The sequence below is a fragment of the Kogia breviceps genome, chromosome 4 (genome assembly GCF_026419965.1).
Source record: "Kogia breviceps isolate mKogBre1 chromosome 4, mKogBre1 haplotype 1, whole genome shotgun sequence".
Classification (NCBI taxonomy): domain Eukaryota; kingdom Metazoa; phylum Chordata; class Mammalia; order Artiodactyla; family Physeteridae; genus Kogia; species Kogia breviceps.
The window spans coordinates 168,716,790-168,743,004 of NC_081313.1; the positions used below are offsets into that span (position 1 = coordinate 168,716,790).

The 26,215-nt window shown below is 46.9% G+C and overlaps 1 protein-coding gene across 10 annotated transcripts in view; it reads right to left on the reverse strand.

The window, feature by feature from the left end:
• BRD4 (bromodomain containing 4) overlaps window positions 1–26,215 on the reverse strand; it is an 82,162-nt gene that overhangs the window by 28,826 nt on the left and 27,121 nt on the right. For 4 of the 10 annotated variants that reach the window (XM_067032356.1, XM_067032353.1, XM_067032355.1 and 1 more), the window contains exons 2-5: window positions 14,029–14,313; window positions 5,100–5,418; window positions 1,257–1,394; window positions 3–138 (exon numbers count right to left, since the gene is read on the reverse strand). In XM_067032356.1, the coding sequence (XP_066888457.1) occupies window positions 3–138; window positions 1,257–1,394; window positions 5,100–5,418; window positions 14,029–14,138 (703 nt within the window). In that variant the 5' untranslated portion in view covers window positions 14,139–14,313. Of the gene's footprint in view, window positions 1–2; window positions 139–1,256; window positions 1,395–3,515; window positions 3,588–5,099; window positions 5,419–14,028; window positions 14,314–26,215 lie in introns of all 10 variants that reach the window. The other 6 variants (XM_067032358.1, XM_067032357.1, XM_059063212.2 and 3 more) reach the window with 4 other exon arrangements.

A 26,215-nucleotide genomic window follows, 5' to 3' on the forward strand; every position in this document is an offset into this window, starting at 1 on the left:
ACCTGCTTCTTTCCTCCCACGTCCTCTTCCTTTTGCCTGGACTATCATGATCTCAGTTTCTTCAGTGGGCAGTTCGTTGATTTTTTGCAAGAAGAGCTTCTCCAGAGCTTCTGCCATTAAGACTATGTCATCTCCAGGCTAAAAGAGGAGACACATGGGGTGAGGGTTGGAAAGCCCTCCCCACCTTTCTAGACAGAACAAGAGCTCCCCACCCTATGCTCCAAAGTGATTCAGGGTTATTCCCCCATCTAAACCCCAAAGGGCCAAAATACAGCTATCCTACCTGGCATCAAGGAAGCTTCATATGCCTGCAGGTCTGCTGCCTCTCTGGTCTTTTAACCTCTGGCTTGAGAAACCATCCCAATGCCTTAAGTATCTATCAAGCACGGCCAATCACACACAGGGGCCCCCCTTGCACTAGAGCCTCCTTCGACATAATGCAACATCACTAGAATTATTTGAATTACACAGGATTTCTTGCCACAGATACATGAGCAGGGCTCCAATAATGTTCCCTAGTATATCCCCCCAAAGCAGCTCACTGGGGCTTGGGGAAATACCTACTTCACACTGCCTTATGGGTCCCCGCTCTGCCACATGCTGTTCCCACTCAGCTCTAAATGGAGAACCTCATCTGTCCACATTTCCCTTAAACCTAGTGGTGAGAGCTGAGACTGTAAACAAATGATCTGGCTTCAAGGCACAATCAAGCTGAATGGTTCGGCTACTGGGTTAAGTGATATTTACGTCTACATGTAAGACCCTGGAAGGGGACACTTGATTCTATGGCAATTAGCTGTCAATGGTCATGTCCACAGTTCCAGATGCGGCGGGTGGGCCCCACTGTACCCTCTCTCACATTCAGGTTTCTGTTTGAGCACACCTTTGTACAACTATATCTTGGTAGGCTCCTTCCTGACAATTTGTGTCATCCAAAGAGACTTTATAATGAGTCATCACTGTCCTTTTCACACCTTCTCTAGTAGACATGCTCAAGAACCAAAGTCCTAAGGGTATCAGAAGCACATGCTTCCAGCTAACAAGGACAGCTTGGAAACATGACCAAAATGTTTTTGGCCTCAAAAGAAACACACACAGTCACAGGCAAAACCAGCGGTCCCATTTACCTCTGCCGCCAATGGTCTCCTCTCGTTGGACTCTGATCCCACCTGCACCCAGCACCCCTGCCCAATGGGTTCTAGACACGCCCACCTCCTCCTTTACCTTCTCCTTCTCCATCAGCCCCCACATCTCACCTTGTTGTAGATATAACAATTTGTAAACATAGTGTTGAAGTCCTGGATACATTCCTGAGCATTCCAGTAATAGTTGTTTTCCAAGCGCTTCTTTATTGTTCCCATATCCATAGGTGTTTTAATGATCTTATAGTAATCCTGGAGAGCAGAGAGAGCAAAAGGCCAATGTCACCCCTGCAGCCATGCAGTACTCACAGGTGGGCCTGCAGATGTCACTCCAGGTCACTCGACAGACATGCAGACCTAAGCTCTTCTATGGCATCAGTGAGCCATCTCATGGGGACCCCAAGATAAAGTGGATCAGGGAAGGATTACTAAAAGCTGGGTGGCAATTTAGAGAAAAAATGTGCAAGTTTGCCAACTGTCCTGTCTGGGAACAGGCTAGGCTGTCTTTACTGAGATCTATGTTTTCCTCTATTTTTTTTTTAAGTTAAAATATCCTTTCATTTTTAGTAAGTAATGCAGAAAGCATACAACCTTTAAAAAAAAAAGTGGTTCTTATCTGGTAAAATAACCCATGGTAATTTCTACTTTCTCTCCGTTTCAAATTTTCCACATCCATAAAATGCAAAATCCTACAGAACCAGCATTCAAGCCCACCCTTAACAACTGGATCCCTTGCTTCCTGTCACACTAAAGAACCAAGGAGCAAAAGCCTCTACCTTCAGTTCATCGCACTTCCATTTCTTTTACCTGCCCAGTCTATCACTAAGGATCCATTAGTATCTGGATACAGTTCAACAACTAACCAGGTTAAGTGCCAGATGAGGAATCAAATGGACAGCCCTCACAATCCTTAGTAAAAACAAAACAAAAAACACACACAACCCCCCTGCCCCCCCCTCCCCAGGCAGCAGACCCACTCCTCAAACCTTCGGATCTTACTCTACAAGTGCTAAACAGAAGAAGCCAGACGGCAGGTGTAGATGTCCTAAAGCCCTTCAAATCAAACTCTCTTCTACCATCATAACTTTTTCTAAATCTAAACCTATTCTAAAACCAAACGCTTATTTTAAAAATCAACCACAGGAGGAATTTGGGGACAGATCAGGCAGTGCCCAGGTTTCCAGGTGGAAGGACCACAGAGAGCCAGGCAAAAAGGGGGACCTGCATACAGCCAGCCGGCCCCACTGAGAACCACATTCTCTGAAGCTCCCACAATTAGACTCAGGTGAAGTTATCAGAACCAAGTCCAAGGGGAAGCCTGACAGCAGAGGGGCAGGCCTATGCTTTAGCAAGCATCGAGGTCCTGCCCAGGAACAGTGGTGGACAATATTGAAAAGGTGAGCAAGCAGTGTGAGGTTCTGAGTTGCTCTGACACCCACGAGAAAGGAACAGAAGCCAATGGCATGCACATAGGGTTGGCGAAGATCACAGCCCTGCCCAGCCTCAAGGGGAGACTGAACCAGACTTTCTACGTTACATTTGCTCTGACCACCTTTCCCAAGAGAACCAAGTCCAAATATATCTGCCCAAGGGGAAATTTAGATTTTATTCCACGGCCAAAGGTCTACTTAGAATGGTGTCAGGTGCTTGGAAATTGGTCTCAGTGTGTCAAAAGTGGTTCAAGGCCCAACAGGATAGTGGTTGAGGACAGAGCAGGAAGGAGGAGGTGAGATGATGACAAGAGGATGGGGGGCTGGGAAGACTGAAAGGCAGACTTGGGTTTAGGGGCACGACAATCCAACTGTACATGTGTCCTGAATGAAAGAGGCACAAGCCCAGCAAGGAACAGGGGCCAAAACACAGGTAAAGATCTGGAAGGCATCAGAAAACAGAAAAAGAATAAACCCTTTTTTGAGGTGGCCCTATTAATATTTCCTGGAGAAGGGGGTGTCCCTGGAAAACTGGGCATTAGTATGACATTGCTCCCAGCCAATCAGCCCTGCCCCACCCCTCAGGGTTAGCCCCTAGCTCTCCCACCTCTCTTCTTCCTACATCAGAGCTGCTGAGGGTGACATCTAGTCACACTATGGCCCCTGGGGAGCCTGGCCTCCACTTCAGAGAATGACCTCAAACTCCCAAACCCCTTGGCCTAACGGACTACCCACCCGTGTCTGTCCTGCTGGCTGGGATGCTGCCTTCTCAGGATCTCAAGTCCCCCAGTTCCCCTTTCTCCTTAGTTTTCACCCTCTCAGCTCTCCTTGCCTCTGCAACCCTCTGCATCTTCCTGTAACAAACCAACCCCTCCTCCATCTGGCCCTGCCGCGTTTTCCCTTCAAAGCCAAGTTTCTTGAAATGATGGCTTCACATCCTCACCTTCTTATTCACACCGTCGCGAATCTGGTTTCTACTTCTGCTTCACATCTTCCTAAGGTCACCAATGCCCTCCTAAAGGCCAACAGTAGGGTCAGGTCGGAATCCTCATCTGTTTGACCTCCCTGTAGTCTCTGACGTAGGAACTTGAGGGGCTGCTCTCTGCGGGTGATTCTCCTGGCCTCCCGCCTCCCTCCGGTGCTATAAGAGCTGTGGGCCCCCCTTGGATTCCAACCCCCAGCTCCTTTTCTCCCCATTCTTTGCATTTGCTCTGGGAAGGTCACCTCACCTGTGGACCCTGCAGGGCCCAACCCATTAGCCCAGCTAGAAACTGGTACTGCAAGCTCTCCCAAGAGCCTCCCCCCAGTGACAGGCTTGCTGCCTCTACTCTTGATTGTGGTCAATGATGAGAGTGACCTCTGAAGTGCAGATCTGGTGAGGACCCTTCTTTTGTTCCCATGCCCTTTCCTCAGTTGGTTCGTGACCCAGACCTGCAGCTCCCCCTCCTGACTCTCTTCCCCTGAGTGCATACGATGGGTATTCAATGGATAGATAGTACCAGCCAGCTGTTACAGACACAGCGACTTTCAAGCAAGGAGAACACTGTTGTGTCCCTCCTTCTTGAAAGCGGACGCCTGGCAGAGGCTGAGGATCCTATACCCATGCAGCTCTAACTCGTAAACCCACGTCTGGGTCAACTGCAACTATCATCTAATTCCAATTCCCTCGCCCAGGTGAGTGTGTGGGATTTGGCAAACAGCAGAGGGCAATTTAAAGACACTAGTCCTTGATGCTTTGAAGAAAGGAAAAAATTAACACATTTATCCCGTTTGCTCCCGAGGTTCAGTTAGAGGTACAAGTTGAGTTTCCAGAACCATTTGCTAGGAATGTGGGCAAATGGAAAGCTCTCAAAGGAAAAAGGAGAGGAACAGGGGTACAAAAGAACAAAGGCAAGTGCAGTGTGGCCACAACAAGGCGGGAAGGTGTGAGGGGGTGTGCAGAGGTAGCCAGAGGCAAAGCTGCACCCATACTCCCTCTCTCCATCCAGGCCACCTCCATGTACTTGGCTCCCTGGGAATTATTCTACTACCTTTCCCTGCCCTGTGCTCTGGGTGATGATGACAACACCAGTACCAGAAGAGGTACTGCAGCAAGCCAGTCCCTCTCACAATCTGACCAACCACGTCTGCTGAACCTACTGGGCCAAGCGAGCCGACCACATCTGAGGAGGGAGGGCCCGGACCACCAAGTGACCCCACTTTAGCTCCCCATGGAATTGCAAGGCAAGCTGCAAGGAGCCCTCTACCCATTTCAACATCTCTACAGAATATTTCCCAGAATGCTAATATCAAAGAAACCAGTTATTATTTAGGCCAATGAGCACGTTTTCTCTCCTTCCCCACTTCATCAGGACTGCTGAAACCACTCAGTCAAGGGCCTCGTGGGTGCTGGAGTTCAGAGCTGGACCTCACACTTTTCACAATGACTCCAAAGGCATCGCCACCCTCCCGTAAGTCCACCCTCACCAGGAGCAACACAGGAGGAGACCTGAGGACGGCAGCCCCGGACCCTGCCCAAGTTACTCACAGGGAGGTTTAGCTTGACGGCATCCACAGGCTGCTGGAAAGGCCACGCAAACTGGTGTTTCCATAGTGTCTTGAGCACCACTTTGAGCAGATATTGCAGTTGGTTGGTCTGCCTCTTGGGCTTGTTGGGGTTGGAAGTCTCCGGGGGAGGGGGGTTGGTGCTGGCTGTGTTGGCTTGCTGGGGTTGGGCCTGGGCCTGCGTTGTAGACATTTGGGTAGTTTCTAGTCCATCCCCCATTACTGGCAGATTTCTCAATCTCGTCCCAGGGCCGCTCTCCGCAGACATGCTACTGATCCCATCACATTCTTCACCGGGCACTCTACAAGGGAAGAGAAAAGCTACCATCAGAGACCAGGCAGCAGATGGGTGCCACTCACAATGACATATCCCCCAGGGCTGTGGCCTCCAAAGACGGAGCTCCTCTGGTGAAGACTGATCAGGTTGGCTGGGGAGACACTCCATGAACTGACTAAAAGGGCCCCAGTGAGTGTGCTCCTCAAAGATTCATCATCCAGCAGGGAAGAGAGATCAGGTACCAACTCCAAGGGCCGGGACATGGAGTCTAGAGTCAACAAGGAGCTGGAAGGGTCTGTGGGAGCTATGGAGTTCACAGGGAAGTGGGTACAATACACGACAAACCAAGTTCTCACATCTGAGAGTTTTTACGGGACACTGTGTATGAGAGAGAATGATTTGCAAGCCCCAGATCATGTCGTTTTCATTAAAATTCTTATTTGTATTTGTGGCTCATGAAGCATCTAGCCAAGTGAGTAATTCCACTTGGTGAGTGGGGGCCAGGCAGGACGGAGTAGGAAGGCCAGGCTGCCCACTCCTGACTAGCCCACGCAGTCCACTGCTGAGTGCTCACACTTATGAAGAACGTTTTCTTGGTAACTTAAATAATGTATGTTTGCTGATTACAGAAATACCACAAGGTTAACTGTGGTAACATAAAAATGAATCCATACTTGACCTACTGTTCTATTAACCAGCTTTTCAAAGCTTATTTATAAAGGTGTAGAGGGGCACCTCCAGTGATCCCCTAGGGGCTTGGGGGTGGCACATGAGCGTCCCCCTTCCATCAGTGCCTCATTAGCACTCTGTCCTGTGCACTGCCCTCAATGCCTGTTTCAAGACACACCATGAGCATCACTGCAAGGGCGACTTTGTGCACCTGTCCAGTTATTCTAACAGCACAACCACAGGGCAGTGGGTTCATGTTTTTAATGTCAAACTGTCCCTCAGAAACACACTAACCCAGTGGCCCCCAACCTTTTTGGCACCAGGGACCGGTTTTGTGGAAGACAATTTTTCCATGGAAGGTGGGGCGGGGGTAGGGGTTGGGGATATGGTGCACACGGACCGATGCTGGGGTTTGGGGACCCCTGTACTAACCCACCCCTTACTCAGAATGTCGAGTTTCTTCACTCTTAATGAGAAGAAACATCTGCTCAAAAGTACTGATCATCTGCACTTTTTGTGCACTATTTTTCCGACACCTTTCTGAGGGCAAGAAAAAGGAATGATTAGTCCCTGGAGGAAGACTGAAAGTAAGCTAGGAGCTGCCTGCACGTAATGAGCAACTCCAGTAATAAACCTAGGAGTTCAGGGAGGGTGAGAAAACCTCTGTGGCTGAGGAAGTCAGGCAAGGGCTTAGGAAAAGAGGGAAGATTTTTAGGACCACAGGAGCTGGTAGGCAGAGGGCACAAGAAAAAACACAGCAAGCTGGCTGGCTCTGTCACAGCTTTCTTTCTGGAACACACTTAGCACATACTAAGCACTCTAGTTGCTGATGAATTACTTTGTAATTCAGTCCAAGTGTAATTTGTAACAAGGTTCTTAGAGTGGTTTCTGTAAATGCAGTTCCAGCAAATGACCAAATTTTAAAGCACAAGGGGAGAACTTGCTATGTAAAAGCAACTCAGTGGTGAGTTCATCATGGGGGGCTGTGGAGAGCTGGACCTCTTGGCCTGAAGGCCTGACAAAACTGACATGGCCAAGGAGATCACTTTCCTTCCAGGGTGCTCTGGTTGATTACAGGTCTAGCTATCAAATGGCCCGAGAGAACACATGAAGAGAGTGCTGCCCCAAGGAAAAGGCTGCCGCAGGGCGGGAAGCCGTGCGGGAGCAGCCCATGGCCACTGCATGCAAGGCTCTGGATCTTAGCAACTGTCCAATGCTGGAGGAAGGGTGTGTTACAGTAGTGCGAGTTAGGTGTCTAGATGTGGTCTTGCATCTGATGCTAAACTTAACTATTTAATGATGTCCAACTGCTTTCAAGATGCCAGCAAGAATTTAGAGTTTACGCCCTCCCAGGTAACTCCCAAGACCCAAGAGGGAAGGGACAGCTCCTATGACAACTTCTAAGTTCTCTACATGGAGAACACCAGCCCAGGAAGAACACTTACAGGAAGGAGGGTTTGCAGGTGCAAAGCCGATCCCTGGTACCTGTCTCTCTCTTTTTTTTTTTTTTTTTTTTGCGGTATGTGGGCCTCTCACTGTTGTGGCCTCTCGCGTTGCGGAGCACAGGCTCCGGACGCGCAGGCTCAGCGGCCATGGCTCACGGGCCCAGCCACTCTGCAGCATGTGGGATCTTCCTGGACTGGGGCACAAACCCGTGTCCCCTGCATCGGCAGGCAGACTCTCAACCACTGTGCCACCAGGGGAGTCCTCTGGTACCTCTCTTGCACAGACGGTACTAGAGATGGGGAAGGGACACCCAAAGGTAAAGCCAGATGGGCATCTGGCATAAGAATGTGATGGGGACTGGAGGTGGAGACTGGCTGGCCAGCAGCCTGTGGAAAGCATCCCTGAAGCCAAGAGAGCAGTGTGTTAGGAGTTCAGGACCACGAAGGGACATTTCCTGAAGCAACTTAATTTGATGGTGGGCTGATGAAACTTTGCAACAGCACAAAAAGCTTGAAGGAGCATTGTGGACTACAATAGTTTCCAAAGGCAGACATGACTGGATAGGCCTGCTTCAGGCTCTGGGGATACAAGGCACTTCCCTTTTCCCATCAGAGGTACTTCTGATACAAGTATGGCCAGAACTAAGGGCCATGTGGTCCTGGGAAGAAGTGTCATGCAACGAATCAAGGTGGGACAGTGGGGATGGAAGTGCTACTGGTGGGAGGGAGGTACGTGAAGTGCACCTGGCTGGGAGCTTGGAAAGGACAGGGTGGATCCTGGAGTCCTGACTTGAGTAAACATACCCCAAAGAAAGCAGGATGAGGCCACATACAGATCCAGGGAGAGGGAGCATCCAAAGGCTGGGATAAGGTGTAGAATCATCAGAAAGGGCTTGCTCAGAGAAGAGAACAGAGACAAGAGAGAACAAGGGGCTAGGTTGAATCACTCGACACTGAGTGTAATGTGGGAGGAAGGGAGGAATCTGGCTGAGAGCATGTCACTGCTGACCTAAGGTGAAGCAGGATGTGAGAGCAGCCTAAGGAGGCGACAGAAGGAGGCAGTACCTGGAAGCTGCATTTGGCTGTGCGTGGAGCCTTGCAGACAAAAAGCATGCCTTCATTCCTAAAGTGACTGGGCAAGGAAGAGAGAAAAAATTTCTCCAAGTTCTGAGGTTTAGTTGATAAAGACTGGGGACCTCAATCTCAGAGAAGCAGGGTCTATAGCCACCTGCAGAGTGACATGCTAGGGGCTCAGGTAGGGCCATGGGAGGGTTCACAGCACTGTGTCCCTGAAGCCACCAGGGAAGCACAGACTGCCTTTAGGTAGATGGCATTTACTTACTTACTCCCCTCTTTTCATTTCTTTTTATTCTCATTCCAGCATTGACAAGGAAAGCCCCTGTTTGTGCCAGTGTGAAAGGTTGTGCTCAGAGGTGTCAGCAGACGATACTATTATTTGGATGGAATTTAACATCATTGTTTTGTTCTCGTGGTTTTTAATATTACTGATATCCATGTGTGGCTCCTGATTTAGTTTCCTTTCAAAATAATGGTACTATAAACAAAACAGTAAACTCATTAAAAAAAAAAAAAAAAGAAAAACAAACCCACAGTTAAGGATGCAAGTATCAAGACAGGGAAGGACAAGGATAAAGTGGGAGTGGTGAGGGCAGCCTGGCCCGTGGCCTCACTCTGTGACCCTCTCCAGAGGAGAGCCAGCCAAGACTTACTGCAGATTCCAGGTGGGGAAGCCAGTGGGCTAGGAGAATTTGTAGAAAACTGCTGGAAGGAGGGAGGACGGAGAGGCATCCACAAGATGGCAGAGACTATGGAGCTCTCCCTCGCAAACGCTCCATAGGTAAGTGGATGGGGATGATCATTTATTGGGCAACAACAGAAACTGGGGTTTGGGGATAGTAAGACAGAAGGGGGAGACGGTGGCCACAAATGAGATACAGAAAGATACAGGATATGCTGAGTGCTTGGACACAAGTACTGACAGAGGGGCAGCACCACAGAGAAGGAAATATGTCAGTGGGGTTTAAGGACACCTGGAGTCGGCTGGGAGAGGGGTTTTCATGCAGCAGGATCAACATGTCCAAAGGAGCAAAAGGGGATGACTGTAACTCTGGCCCCATCAGGAAGGGAGTCTTGGATGTGCTAGAGAAGCAAGCATGGGAGAGAGGGTGGCATTAAGTGAGGATCTCATTAAGTGAGGATCAAGAATGATGTGCAGTTTGGTTTCCACTATTAGAGCTCTCCTAGAAAGCAGCTCAGGAATTACACAGCCAAGCATGTGCCAGGTGAGCTATGGCACACAAAGGACAGGAGCAGCCCCACCCTGAAGGAGACATTTTGGCCCTAGGACAGTGGAGCTCCGTCAGCCACAAGGACGCAGGTTGCTGGGGGGAGGGAGGGGGGCGAGACAAGCCCATCCCACCAGGAGGAAGCAGCCCCATAAATTTTCCATTAAGTAATGACATTCTGGAACTCTTCAAGCAGTGTCCCCGAGGCAAGATGAAATCAAGGTAAATGACTTCTGGAGCTTCCGGGCTGGGCTGTGCCTGTTCTCTCTCCAAATGGACTCTCAGCAAAGCCAAAGGATGGAGGACTCTGGACACAATCACTTTCCTTCACCTTCAAGCCAGGCCCACATGGGCCCTTGAGCCAAGGAAGCTGAATTTTCTGCTCAAAAAATGAACAGACCTTTTCCTACAGAAAATCTGACCCTTTAACTTTGTCTTATCTCTGCTTTAAATCACTACCTCTACCACAGAGGCCAAAACACCCTTTTTAGCCTGCCAGCTCACATCTGACAGTGACATTTAAATCCTCACAACTCTAAGACTGCTTCTAGCCTCATCCTCACTTTAAAGATAAGGAAACCAGGGCACAGAGAAGTAACTTACCCAAGAAGTGGAAAGATAGGCCACTTCTATTATGGGCTGCTGTGGCCCATAATTTGACATGATTCCTGGGAAGTTTCAGTTGAGCTTTGAGAAATCCCCACTTGTGAGCTGAACATGCACCCCTAGGAGGGTCCAATGCAAACAGCCAGGATGGGCTGGCCCATCTTAAGTAACATGAAAAACTAAGCACAAGACCCACATACTTGTAACAACTGAGGTCCATTTATAAGAAAAAAAAATGCTGGAGGTTGCCAGCTCAAATGAGAAGGCATGATACGTGTTTGACAGATGAGATGGGATCCATAAATATATCAAAGTTTGTCTTACGATGCTCTGAGGACAACCAATGACAGGTGACACCCATGGCTCCGATGTGAGGGATCATGAAATACGACAACTGAGCTATGGGGATAATAATGGGATGCTTTGGACTCCTGTTCTGTACCCACTTGGGGCCCAGGCAGGACTCGCACGTCAAGAAACCACACCCAGACAGTCTGTAGCTTGCAGCTCAGCCCTCCCAAGACTGTGGGCAAGTATACTCCTTGGGAAACTTTAAGAAGCCATTCATACATATTGCAGCAAAACACCAGGATCTCGTCTGTTGTGGGCCAAGAAAGAGAGGCACTGGTGAACAGTGCTATGTGAGAGCCAGGACGACTCTTCTAAGACACAGATCCAACTGGGCTGACACCTTGGGTAAATTCTTCCCACAGTGGTCGCATCTACCCTGCACTGTCCCAGCCCCTAGCATCAACACTCCGAACAACATGGTAGCCACAATGGGCACCTTCTCTGTCACCTTCATGCCTTTCATTTGCTGTACCTGGTGCTTCCCTGATCTCTGTCTAGTGACTCTGATGGTCAGCCCCACACACACACACCTGGGAGCCCAAGGGCAGGGCCATCTTTATTTTACTCTTGTCCTCTCAGTACACAGCAAGTACTCAGTGAACGACTCAGGGGCTACAGTGACCACACACAATTGTCACCCTGGGGCTTCTGCTCAATTTCAAAGCTCTGGAAAAGGAAATCAGCTCACAATCTCACACGGAAAATTGCTCAGCCAATGCATCTCATCTGAGCTACATGCCAGGCTTAGGGACTCTGCAGTTGACATGATGTTCTCTGAGTGATTAAGCAATACCTGGGTGAGTATTGTGAAAAAGAATGGCAGGGTTGCTATGGCCATGGACAGAGAGGGTGTGCACGCCTGTAGTGGGTAAGGCAGAGAGGGACAAGGCTTGTGATGGACAGGGGAAGGCACAACTGATGCAATAACACAGGCACAGGTCTGGAGGCAGGAGAGATACCAGTGCATATGAAGAGCTGAAAGGAGGACAGGCAGGATGGGACAGTGCAAGGGCCATGTGACCATGCTGGGCTTTTGTTCTTCACAAGTCCCGGACTGTGGGGTAGGGAACGGTAGTTCATCCTCAACTATACCTGCACACAGCAGCATGCTGTTTACAGACGCAAAAGATGGGATGCATGGGGACAGGGTAAATCAATGAGGGTGCACACAGGGTGCTCTCTGTGTGCTCAGTCCTACAGGAAATGAATGGCTCTCAGCACCATGGCTCAATGGGGAAAGGAGGCTGAAAACTCAAACTTATAAATCTATCTGCAGATATGGAGGAATTAATTGGATTCTCATGACAAAGTATACCGTCTTCAACCAAAGTTTTACATCTGAAAGATCCAAATACGCTGTTCCCTCTGTTTTCACACTGACATGTGGTCAAGAGGTGGGAGCCAGTAGGTACTGTGTTGAGATAGTTGAAGGTCAAGGGACAGGAAGAGAATTTCACCTATTGTTTCCAACCCAAAGAAGGCTGCATGACCCAACTGTGTGTCTAATTTCTGGATCTACTCCCAACAGGTATCTTACAACATATTCCCAGTTTAGAGAAATAAGAAGAAAAAGACAAAGAGACATTAGATGGTCAGTGTCCTGGTTCCCAAACTGAGTGTTGAAGCACCACAGGGTGTCACAGTAACTCAGAGAGGCACTGTGGGAACCAGCAGCACAAGGTAATTCATAATGTTAGACTGCACCATATTCCTTTCGACAATATCGTATCTTACAAAGCCTGAATTTAGGTTGCTGTGATAAAAAGCAAATATAGTTGGCCCTTTGTGTCTGCAGATTCAACCAACAGCAGATCAGAAATATTTTGGGGGAAACATTCTAGAAAGTTCCAAAAAGCAAAACTTGAATTTGCTGTGCACTGGCAACTATTTATAGAATTTACACTGTGTTTACAATTGTTTACATAGTGCTTACATTGTATTAGGTATAAGTAACCTAGAGATGATTTAAAGTACAGGACAGAGGACATGCGAACACTATGCCATTAAAAAAAAATTTTTTTTTACTGGAGTATAGCTGATTTACAATGTTGTGTTAGTTTCTGCTGTACAGCAAAGTGAATCAGTTATACGTATACACACATCCACTCTTTTTTAGATTCTTTTCTCATATAGGCCATTACAGAGTACTGAGTAGAATTCCCTGTGCTATGCAGTAGGTCCTTATAAGCTATCTATATTATACATAGTAGTGTGTATATGTCAATCCCAATCTCCCAATTTATCCCTCCCCTCCCCTTTCGCCACTAGTAACCATAAGTCTGTTTTCTACACCTGTGACTTTGTTTTGTAAGTTCATTTGTATCATTTTTTTAGATTCCACATATAAGCAATGTGTCTTTCTCTGTCTTACTTCACTTAATATAAATCTCTAGGTCCATCCATGTTGCTGCAATATAAGGGACTCGAGCACCTGCGGATTTGGGTGCCTAGCAGTGTGTGTGTGTTATGTGGCCTAGAACGAATCCCCCACTGATACCAAGGGACAACTGTACCATGTAAAAACCAACGTGGGATAGGAAATGTAGGTGGCAGGTGTCTAAGGTTCTGGTTCTAAGGTTTGAGGAGTTGTGTGGTACCCAACAGGCACACACATTCCATTAAGGAACTGGATGTAGTAATGCAAGAATATCATATTTTTCCCTTCAATTTATGTGCCCTCCCCTCCAAAACAGCTATACCATTGTTGGGACATTAGTTTTTATTCAGTTGTTTATATCTAACTACCTAACAAACAAAATTGTTAGGTATTTCCTTTGGCCTAAGATCATGATGAAAAAATTGAGATGCTAACGATGCTGTGAACCAAGAAAGTCTGGGAACCTCTGGGTGGGCTAATGAAAATAAAAATGTCAGTTTTTTTCCTACATTTATAGACTCCTGATTAAGCACTCCTGCCTTCAAGTATATTGTTTGCTATCATTCCAACTCATCTAAGGACAGACAGTATTTAGCAGTCCACACAATTGCAATGTTTTTCAAATTTCAACAGAAACACTTTCTTTCCTGGAGATTAGGAAGCAAGACAGACATGGGGTAGGCTTGGGTCTAGGCTTCTGAAGGCAAGCAAGAGAGGAAAAGAGAAAGGGTGATTCCTGGAGATTCAGTTCCAGTTCTGTCCATTGTGGGAGGCTGACAGTTACACTCTGTACTTGTAGTTCCACCTTAACTCCTGGTGTCCCAGAGGGCCCAAGAAGCCCAGTGACCCCACCTTTGACTCTGTCCTGTCCATTCACTCACCTCCATCCTAAAGTGATACAGCACGCCGGGAGCAAGATGCAAGGGAAGGCAGGAACAGTGCAGGTTAACTGGAAAGCTTCATGAACTCTCCCATGAAATACAGTGACCATACTCAGCAGAGCTTTATGCAAGCTACCAACACACACATCTGTGCTAGGGCCTAGAAAAGCTCGCCAGTCGGTAACTGCTGCTTCCTGGGCTGATGCCCTGTACTGAACACTTACTTAATCCTCACAGCAAGCCTACATGGGAGGTTGTGGCATCATCACCTTCATCTTCATCCTCCTGGCAACAAAGAAACAGAGTGGGTGGTGGTCTGGTCAGCAGAAGGTCACCTAGGGCTGTGTGTCTCTTCAGTGCTCTGCTCCACAGCTGCCTCTGCTCACCAATCCCAGGGGCAAAGGTCTAGTCAACTGCTGGGCCCAGAGGGTCTGTTGTTTGGCTGAGGGCACCCCACCTCCATGTCCTGGCATGTATTAATCAACAGACTTTCCCTCTCTGCAGAAGCAGCCGAATGTCACATGACACTCAAGCAGGTTCCAAAGAATTTCACCCCCCGCAAACAAAGTCAAGATTATTCTCACAGCACCTGGCCATCTGTCCCCTGGCCCACATCATGGGTGAAATCAGCGGTACACTTCCCTGCTGATGCCATGGGGAAGGGGGGGTCAAGGGGAGTGGAGACCAAATTATTTATGCTTCCCAAGCAGTAAACAGTCAGAGTGGCTATGGCTTGAATTTGTTTCATGCCAAGAAAAATGCTGGCCAATGCCAGCTGACCCCAGTCTCTCAAGAAATTACAAGTTCACAGTAGCATTCACCCTTCATACAAAGGAGGACCCCTCCCCATCACTGCAAGGTTCTCTTATAAACAATCACTTGGGAGGCAAGAGCAAGGGTCTAACCACGGACAGAGAAGGGGATGGGGGAGTAAATCTTATCCTGTGCTAGGAACATCTTCCTTGAAATGTTAGTTACACTAGCTATGGAACACTAATATCAGAAGGTATGTTTCCGCCTGGTCCCAGAGCAGAAGCTACTTCCCATTCACAGTGAAAGCCCATTCCACAGTGTGACCTGTGTCAGAAGGGAAGCACAAACAGGATTACTTTTCCATCTGACCGGCTCAGTCGGCTGCTGAGAACAGTGCTCGTGTCATCAGCCAGACTGACGTGTCTGGAGCCTGGCCAGTGGCTGTGTGCTGAGGCAGCTCTTAGAAGCCTTAATCCTCCTTAATGCAGCTTGTACATGCCCCGCCCCCTGCCCCCTGGACTTGCCAAGCAGGGCCCCATCACCTCAGACTCAAGCTGGCAGCTGCCTTGAACCAGGTGACCCAAACTGGAGATGAGCTAGCCTTCCTGCTAAGGGTGTGTAGACACACTCTAGCTCTCTGTCCCCCACTGGATGGAACCAGGCCCACAAGGACCTTGCAGCCAGGAAGACAAGGAGCCAGACCCCGGCAGGCCACAAACCCTGTCAATGAGAATTTCAGTCCCTTTGCTTTAGAAACCAATCAGCAGGCACATTAAATTAGGAGCAGTGAAAGTTTTGCACCATCTTTTCCCTATGAAAGTTGCCAGCAGCTGGAGGTACAGTAAAAGGTGCCATTGTGACACACGGCTTACATCATGGTGTTGATGGTTAAATCTGGGCAGATGTGTGAATTTAAAATGTTCCTGAGATGGGCATGCACTTAAAAAGAAAGCAGAACTTTGATATGGACAAGATCAAAACTACTAAAACAGCAGGGGGAGGCTAATTTTTCATACAAAGGGCCAGACAGTAAATATACTCAGCTGTGCAAGACATACAGTCTTTACAATTCCTCATTCTACTGTTGTTGTATCATGAAAGCAGCCTGCTAACAATCTTTAGACGAATAGCTATGGCCGTGTGCCGATAAAATTCAGATTGGCCCACAGGCCTCAGTTTGCAACCCATTCCATAGATTTCTAGACTTTGCGTCAAGGTGAGGGAAAAGTAGGTGACAAAATGCTATGTTAGAAAAGCAAAATACACAATACAGATGAAATTAGGTAAAGATGTACAAGTGGGTGAGTACGTGAAACCATAAAATGTAGTGGGATATGGTGGTGGGTCTGTGGACATTTAAAAACCAACCAACTGGGGCTTCCCTGGTGGTGCAGTGGTTGAGAATACGCCTGACAATGTAGGGGACACAGGTCTGACCCCTGCTCCGGGAAGACCACACATGCTGCAGGGCAACTAAGCCCATGCGCCACAACTATGAGCCTGTGCTCTAGAGCCCATGAGCCACAACTACTGAGCTCGCATGCCGCAACTACTGAAGCCCACATGCCTAGATAGAGCCCATGCTCCACAACAAGAGAATCCACCTCAATGAGAAGCCTGTGCACTGCAACAAAGAGTAGCCCCTGCTCACCGCAACTAGAGAAAGCCCACGCGCAGCAACGAAGACCCAACACAGCCAAGAATAAGTAAATTAAATAAATTTAAAACGACAACAACAAAAAACAACCAACTAACAATCTGCCCCCTTTCACAAGCCCCTACTGACCTCTCTGTTAGTATGATCTTTTGATCTGTCTGCCTCTTTACCTGGTGAGCTGGCCTCCACGCACTGCTTCTCAAAGCAGGCTTGACCTGGCCAAGTCTCCAAGTTAGAGGCTGGAAGACTGACAGAAATACAGTGCCATTAATTCAATTAATTCAATAGTGTCATTAATTCAATTCAATTAATTCAAACTCTGCATTCCCACTGGCCTAGGTCTCAGGTTGTGCCCTTCATAGGTAAGGTAATACTGACATTTTCTTCTGCTTGCCTCTTGTAAAGTTATTACTCCTACTTCTCTGTCTGCCATTACTTTTAAACCTTTTATTTTTAAGTGATTTTGTATTCCAAAAGAGCTGTTCTGGTGTATGTAACACTGAGATTAACCTACACTACAATATGAAATGCCAACAAAACGGGCTTGTTATTTCATGTAGAAAAATCCTGCTTGGAGAGGTGGACTCCAATATGGCCACAGAGTCATGCAGATCGCAAAGCAAAGGCAGGCAGTGAGGCCAGGCACTTCCTCTGCCTAGATGAGAGTTTCCCAGTAGTAAGGAAGCATAGGTAACGATGGAGAACAGAAGAATCTGCAAGGAAGCAAGAATGGGAGATTGTGTTCACTTCACAAAAGATAAAGTACTTAAGTGAAGAAAATGTCTAAGAGTGAGAAACTAGGATTAGCCAAACAAGGCTCAAAGTACAGTCTTGGGTGGCCTGGGTGTAGATCAGAAAGCTTTTGAGAGTGACATCACATCGGTTCTCTGGAACCCTGCCATTTCCAACAAAAGGATAAAATCCAAGCTCATGGTCCTCATGAATGAAATTTAAAACTAGTACAAAAAAAACCAACTATGGTGTTTTCTAGCATGCCAAACACCAGGGAAATATGTTAGTGCTGACCTCCAAGCAAGTGGTCAAAGTCAAGCTGTTTGGGAATTTGGGAGGCCAAGAGGAAGGTAAATGAAGTGCAGACGATCAATGAACAACCTCCAAGAGCCGATGGGTAGCACCACATGGGCAAGAGGCAGTTTACTGTCTGTGGCTGAAATGTTCCAGAACATGCCGGCTCACAGGCACATGGTTAGTCCTGCTACGTTTAAGTGGAAACAACATAAAACTGATGAACAGACCAACCGAGTGGGAAAGGTGACATTTCAACCAACTTTCCTACAATTTCATTCCCTGGGAAGCAACCTCCATGAGTATGCAAGGCTAACAGCGTGGGAGATATCCACACAAGAGCACATCATGTCTCTAAGATTCTCTTCAAAGCAACAGAATGGTAGCTGAAAGGCAGACTCAAGACTACACTTACTGGGGAAAAAAGGCGCCCAGGAAGATGGCTAACACAAGAGCTTCCAGAGGCACCATTACCCTGACATCCAAGTGACACTTCAGCCTTGACCACCAAGACTCCTCACTGAGAGGAAAGGACAAATCAGCCCCTCAAAGGGCAAGAGGAGACATGGAGACACAGCAAGGAGCCAGGAACAGACACATCTATCAAGGACAAGGGCACACACTGACTCAGAGTTTAGAGATGCAAGAGAGCCTAGTTACCTTGATGAAGAGCCAATGCTTATGGGTGACCTCTTCTTTAATGATATTACCCTCTGACCTTCACTGTGAAGCTGAATTTTAAAAGAAAGATCTGAGAAAAAGAAGGATACATCTGTCATTATCAGGCACTCTCAAGAGGTGGCTCCAGCTAAGATGACTTTTCCTCTTACTTTGCCTCACCTTTCATCAGGTACAGAACCCAAATAACAATGAGAGCTGACAATGTCTAAACTAGACATGCACTGCCAAGGTTACAGCAAAGGCTGGTGCTCTATCAGTCAAGCAGCCCCAGGGAAACAGGCTGAGTGGCCCTGGCTTCCACACACCATTGACTTCCAGACAGGTGCTTCTCCTCTCAGGTAAGGGCAAGCCACCTCCATGCACTGCAAGGAGGTCTCTGCCCTCAGCAAACATTCAATGTTTACTTTTGCCCTCAGGATCTAACCATGTCAGTTTCAGAGGGATGTGTGGATTTAAATAACCAACCTCCTCTAGATCTCAGTAACTTTCAGAGTGCAAAGAAGCCAATCAGGGACAAAGCTCACACTATTTCAGATGAGAACATCTAGGGAAGCAAAGAACTTGACAGGGATCTGTTTCTTTGTGAAAACTAATGTTTCTGCTTGCCATTAATTCCACCTAACTCCCACTGAAGTAAATGATCCACAGAGGTCAAGTGCCCCAACTCTAACACAGACAGGAAAGTGGATACAGGTGCTGAAGAGAAAAGGTCAAACACCACAAAGCATGTTTGATCTCTAAGGGGGGAGGGTGCCCCCCATCCCACCATCCCACGCCTCCAGACACTCTTCTCTGGGCAGCTGGGCCTTGCCACAGGCAGTGGCTATTGGCAAAACCAGCCCTAGGTACTATGCCCCAGGGGACCTCAGCTGCAGCAGAATTTCACAGACTCAGATTCTGCTGCACAGCCCAAGTTTACTCCTTGGCAGACATGGTCAGGTCAGCATGTCCTTAGCATCCACTTAAGAAAATAAGAGTTGCTCACTGGTGAGGAGCTCTCGGCCCATCAGAAACTAAAACCCTTGCCCCAGTACACAGACTATCACACTCCCATTGAACCTGCAGCATTTCCTGGAACTCCTTGCCGCTTTTTTATTAAAATCAGGAATAACATTTAAGGATGTGGAATTAACGTTCATCACACATGAAGCTTCAAACCAAGGTCTAGTGCACAGAATGACTGAATAAAAAAATGAAAATGTGTGCACACGCACATCTCAGTGAAAACGCCACCTGCACTCACTGGGTTTAGTTAACTGGCTTGCAAGCCATGCATGGGGAAAGTTGGAGACCCCACAATGCTAGGCAGCTTGAGGTCCATGGCCCTTCCCTACCTCTCCACATAACTCTCTGGCATTCTACGAGTTCTAGACTCCATGCCCGGCGTGTCTCACCCAGCAGAGAGCAGAGATGAACTGGGCTGGTGCCCCCACTACCCTCTCTGGGGTCTCAACGTCCTCCCACCAATGATTCCCATATCTCTGTGCTGCTTGGGACCTGGGGCAAAAAGCTACACAGAAGAGGAGCAGAGAAGTGTTCTCCTCCCATGTAACCAGTAACACAGATGGGTCACCATGTTCCTCCCACCCCCCAGAAGCCTTACACAGATGAGAGATGTATCTGGGCCCCTTCCCTCCACCAGTCTAACACTTAGTGGAGAAGCAAAGGCTTCAAGAGGTGTGCCCAGCGTCAAGGGCTCAGAGGCCCCCAGGCCTTATTAGGACAGGACAGAAATGAGAAAGAGAATCCAGCTGACAATTCACCAAAAAACAACAGGGCCCAAAGTCTTCAGTAGCCTAGAAAAGGAAGTCAGAAGAGGACCTGGTGGAGGGTGGCAATGCAGGCTGCTGCACAGAGGAAGAGATCCTTCACACTTGTACCATATCTCCATGTGCCTGACAGAAATAAATGTGATCACTCAAGCAAGTTAATAGTATATTTCACTAAACCCAATATACCCAAAATATCATTTCAATGTGTAACCACTATAAGAAACAGACATTTTACATTTTTTTCATACTAAATGTCTGAAATCCATGCGTACTCCACACTTTCCGCACATCTCAATTCAGGAGCTAACTTTTCATTCAAAATATTTGCTCTGTATGTAGATTTTATAAAGTTTAAAGTTAAAAAAGTACATTCACGGACTTCCCTGGCAGTCCAGTGGTTAGGGCTCTGCACTTACACTGCAGGGGGCATGGGTTCCATCCCTGGTCAGGGAACTAAGATCCCACATGCCACATGGTGTGGCCAAAAAACAGAAAAAGTAGATTTACATACCCAAGATGTTCCAAACATACTTCAATGTTCTCCAAAACTCAATTGGCATCCGTTTTAAAATCTTAATTAGAATTCAATAAAATTAAAAAATTCAGTTCCTTAGTTCCAGTTGCAACTCATTTTGATGATGTTCAAGAGCCCCAAGAGGTTAGGGCTGATCTTACTGTAAAGATGTAGAAGGTTCCTCCTATAGAAGCTAGGAGGGCTGGGGCATACATATTAGGAACTCAGCTCCAGTGCCAAAGGGACCCAGACCATTACACATTCAGGGTTGGTTTGACCCTAGTCAGTTCACACCCACCACCTTCATTACCCACAGATCCACCTGTGCTTTACACCAACTTGTTATTTATAAACAAATATATTTATTTAAAAGAAAACATTAACATATCACATGCAATGTGTTAACCTGTCTGAATGGGAGATGGATATTTTGGGAGACAACATGGGAATTCTTAATATGGGATGCAATTATTGTTGATTTTCCACTACGTTTATTGTGGTTTTATATGACAATGCCCTTATTTTTAAAAAAAAGAATAAAAACTTATACCTTTTATATTATTTATCCTTTTACTGTGGCAAAACACACATAATATGAAATTTACCATTTTAACCCCTTCTAAGCATACAGTTAAGTGGCATTAAGTACAATCACACTGTTGGGCAACTATCACCACTGTCCAGCTCCAGAACTTCTTTCATCTTGCAAAACTGAAACTCCGTACCCATTAAACACTAACTCCCCATTTCCTCTCCCTCCAGCCCCTAGTAACCACTATTCTACTTTCTGTCTCTATGAATCTGACTACTCTAAGTACCTGATATAAGTGTAATCACACAGGATTTGTCCTTTTGTGTCTGGCTTCTTTTACTTAACAAAATGTCCTCAAGGTTCATCCATGTGTAGCATGTATCAGAAGTTCCTTCCTTTTTCACAGCTGAATAATATTCCATCGTATAGATACACCATATTTGTTCACTCATCCCTCCATGAACACTTGGGTTGCTTCCACTTTTTCACCATCATGACATACTGCTATTAACATGGGTATACAAATATCTGTTGTAGCCCCTGCTTTCAAGAAAATGCCTTTATTCTCAAAGAGATGTTTGTTGAAGTACATAAGGTAAGATATCACATTTGCGACTTACTTTCAAAGGACTGAGGGGAAAAAAAACAAACCTGTGCATCAATAAACAAAACAAGTATGGCAAAATATTAATTGGTAAATCTTTTTGTAGCTATGAAAATTTTCAAAAATAAAAGAAAAAAAGTCATTAACTTAAAAACCAGCACCAACTGCTATAAAGAGAAAGTCAGTGTAAAAATAAGGACAATGAAAACAATGTTGGCATGGCTGCTAGGCCAAGATTCTTAGCAGCACTCAATGTATACAAAGGGAGATTAACAATTGATGAGACTTCTTCCTCAAAGTGACAGAAGGACTGTGGGAAACTGAAAAGGTAAATGTGCCTTTCTCCCATGGGGATTGCTAGTCCTGGTACTAGCTGAAGTCATGCCACTTAGGGGTTAGGCATCCCACAATCTGGTAACATTGTTGAGCAGTTGGAGAGCAAATTTATCATGAAGATTATTGCAGGAACAAATCAAGACCAAACGGGGGGGCGGGGAGGCATGTGGAAAATGGGGTCAGACCCAAAGATAATTTAAGAGGACAAGTCCCAGTTGTTGAGGCCAAAAGGGAGCCCAGGATTAACTGCTGAGCCACCACAAGACAAACTTGGAGATACCTAGGTATAGGAGCAGAGAACACCAGAGCTGAGTAACAGGGCTGAGTGAGACCATTCGGGACATTGTGTGTCCAGAGAGAAGAGTGCCCAAATTGAAATCCCTGCCAGGGGAGTAGGCAGAGTCGTGGGAATCAGCAGCCTCCTGGATGGTGAAACCACAGGGCAGGTTAGAAGTGGTAGGTGTGGGCCTGTGGTCTCAGGCACCACAGCTGCTCCTGGGATTTTCAATGAAGCTGTTGGCAACTTGGGGGGTGGGGGACGGGGGGAAGCAACCACAGAAGTTTGTCCTCCAAGAGTTGAACAGTTGATGTGAAAAGGGAGGGAGCGGAAACTATTCCAGAAAATGTTTAATGTGAGGTACACAAGGCTTTTAAAGCATCAAGTTGAAGGAGAGTTTTGGATCAAGGCAAACACACCAAAGACAGAGACAAGATGAGAAAATAATTTCCAAAGAAGGTTCCAGAGCCTGGGCTAAGATCCTGCAGGGCCCCCAGTTTCCTCATAACTAGAGGAAGGGGACTGGAACACAGGTTCCAGTTATAAACTTAGCTCCTTCCCAGAGGTTGTTTTGTGAGGCACAGGCAGAATTCAGCCAAGAGTACTGACACTACCCTGAGCCCTCCACAAACTTGGATGGTGCCTCCCACTAGCGTTAAGGAGAACGGAGCCATTTTGCATTTCCCTTGTTCTGGCCTCAGCAGCCAGTGCTACCCAGGATCGTGCGCTGCACCAGGCCAGCGTGAGGAAGTCAGCACATGAGGGTGACTTCAGAATAGGGTGGGGGCGCCGACCCGGGCAGACGAAGGAAGGCAGAGCTCTGAGTCCACCCTGAATGAATGGCATGAATGAGCTATTTCTATGGCAAAGGAGAGTGTGCAACAGTACCATCTGCTATGGGAAAAGAAAAGTCAGAGAACAGGCACAGAGTCCTCAGCCCTCCACAGCCTGGGTAAAACAACCACCTGGATCCCCACCATGCCAAGGCAGCTGGAACAGGCAAGGCCTGAACATGAGAAGCCAAACAATGTGAGCTATACAGTCTCTGTAACAACTGGGGGAAACCAAAGTGCAAAACCACCTCAGAATTGCCTCATCTCCTCCACCTCTGGCTGCCCTGTTCAACCTCGCCATGCCCCCAACTCAGCCCCCCACGTTTCCAGGCTCAGACATTAGTTCCCAGAGCCAGTGAGGGTTGTGATGCTTCACCAAGATGCCTCCAAATTACTCCAGCAGAAAGCTAGGCTTCTTACCAACTTAAAATCAGAAAATAGGTGGGCATCATTTCCCCATCCCCAAACTGCTAACAGGATAGCTCAATCTGATGAAACCAGGAGATGGAAGCTGGGAAAGGTGTGGCATGCGGGGGCACTGCCCTCTCCCCATGGGGGCACCACCCACAGCCAAGACCCTCCCCTGACGGACAGGAAGGCACAAGGCACTACCTCCCAGAGTGCCACCGTCACCTCAGCAAGAGGCTCAGGTGAAGGAAGCCTTCCTGAGGAAGGAATTCACATTTCTGTTTTATTTTGTCTCTTAGAGAGGTTTGGTTTAAAGGCAGGATAGAGAAGTTAAAATCACCTGACCTCCAAGTTCAGGTTGTTGGGGTAGAATGTCACACACCTGAACACAAGAATCCCCAATGAAAGGGAGTTCCATGGTGGTGCAGTGGTTGAGAATCCACCTGCCAATGCAGGGTACATGGGTTTAATCTCTGGTCGGGGAAGATCCCACATGCCGCAGAGCAACTAAGCCCATGTGCCACAACTACTGAAGCCCTCGTGCCCTAGAGCCCACGCACCGCAACTACTGAAGCCCGCATGCTGCAACTACTGAAGCCTGCACACCTACAGGCTGTGCTCCTCAACAAGAGAAGCCACTGCAATGAGAAGCCCACACACCTCAAAGAAGTGTAGCCCCCTCTTGCCGCAAGTAGAGAAAGCCTGTGCACATCAACGAAGACTCAAACACAGCCAAAAAAAAAAAAAAAAAAAAAACACCAATGATAGAGACCTGTGAACAAGGTTTTGAAACCCAGAAAATGGAGTCCCTGAAGATTTTACTGAGGACCCACTTTGGATTAAAAATAAGCCCCCATCAAGCATTCCCTCCCCACAATGACATTTAAAACCAGACTAAGTTGAGTGCCACGCAGATTATTAGAAGTGTACTCAAACGGAGTCAATGTTGAAAATTTAGTACTGGACCATTTAAATTCTCTTCAAACTGCAGCAGACTTATAATGGTATTTTCAATGTGCCTTCACTAATCCTGTTACCATGTCAGAGCACAAAAATAGAATCTGTTCCCTTGGAGTTCACTGGTTGCCATAGGAATGGCATCAACACGCATTATACTTTCAGGTACAGAAATGCACCATGGGTGCTTAGGAAGAAAAACCGTCATCAAACCCAGTTCAAACTCAAATCTCTTTAATAATAAATAGGTGCAAGTATACCTAGAACGCAACTCAAATAGATGTGCTCTAGGCCCGGGGAAAAAAAAGGAAATTTCACTCAACACAAACACAGAACACCAGCCCTGTGAAAGACCCTCTAGGGAAACACAGCCAACCTGGCCAGGCTACCCTCCTGACCAGGACCCACCATACTCTGCCCCCAGCCTGGTCACAAACCAGAGGCAACAGAGCTCACAGCACACACACCTTCCCACTCCAAGCCTACAGTTTTCATATTTCTGATTTATTCCATTTTTATGCTGACCCATATTTACGAAAATATAAGCTTTCACCCCTAGTAGATATAAGTTCCCCAGTAAGTTAGGCTCACTATCTCTAGTGAGTAAAGACAAGAGATATAGGCTATTATAGATCTGATTTCAACCCAAAGTATCATTTGACACCTTTTTTTTTTTGACAAGTCTTTATTGAATTTGTTATACCATTGCTTCTGTTTTATGTTTTGGTGGGGTTTTTTTCTTTTTTGGCCACGAGGCATGTGGGCTCCTAGCTCCCTGACCAGGGATTGAACCCGCACCCCATGTTGGAAGGCAAAGTCTTAACCACTGGACCACCAGGGAAGTCCCTGATTTGAGATGTTTTAAAGTGTTCTTTATAAAGAAAAAAGTCTATTGCATTACAGGGGTAAAAGTCCCAGCAAGACCTAGATGGAAAGAGCTATGCATGTTGGCACTTTAGACCCTGCAGAACCCCACGGGTTCTGATAAGGGTTGAGCGTGCTCCTTTTGCTAACTTTGCTCTTGTGATCCAACTACTGCTCTTCTCACCATTACCTGGCCTGCCCTGCTTCTTAACCTTTGCTGCCCCACTTCACAGACACGTGCTAACATGCATCTGTCTTGTGTGGGTCTATAAGGAGATGGTGTTGAGATTAAGAACAAGCTGAAAACCAACTGGTCCAGGCTGGCCAAGCGGCAGAGGCATAGGGATGAGTGGGTATACCCCTGTCGTTTGAGGTGTTCCTGGTTTAGGTGAAAACTTTGGATTTCTGATTCAGCTACTTAACAAACACCTTACTGTGTATCTTTTAATACTACAGGCTCTTGGGATTCAGCACAAAGACACCTGCCCTCATGTGCTCACATTCTGGCCCAGAGGTGGGGGAACAGGGACAGCCAGACAACAAAGAACGAAAATAACTAAAATTATGTCATGAACTATGGAAAAATGAAGGGATGGGGGCACATGGAATTGGAGCTTTTCAAAGTCCCTACTCCTTGGGACTTTCACAAAAGCAAGACTGTAGTTCCTGATCTCATCCCATTTCATCCATATTATGCATTAAAAGGAAAAACAGTCCACACCTGGCTAACAAATTTTCTCCACTGAAATCTCTCATTCATGTGTAAATTACTCTAAAGACGATTCCCTAGATATGTATCTATTTTGAACACAAGGGCTTGTGGCTTACTTAAAACCACAGCTTCCATTCAGTGACAGAATCTTTACACTCTCACCTTTAACAATAATGAAAAAGGACAGAATTTATTTACCTCTGAGAATTTATATATAAGACAAAAGAATTCATTAAGCCAGTTCCATACTACAATTTTACT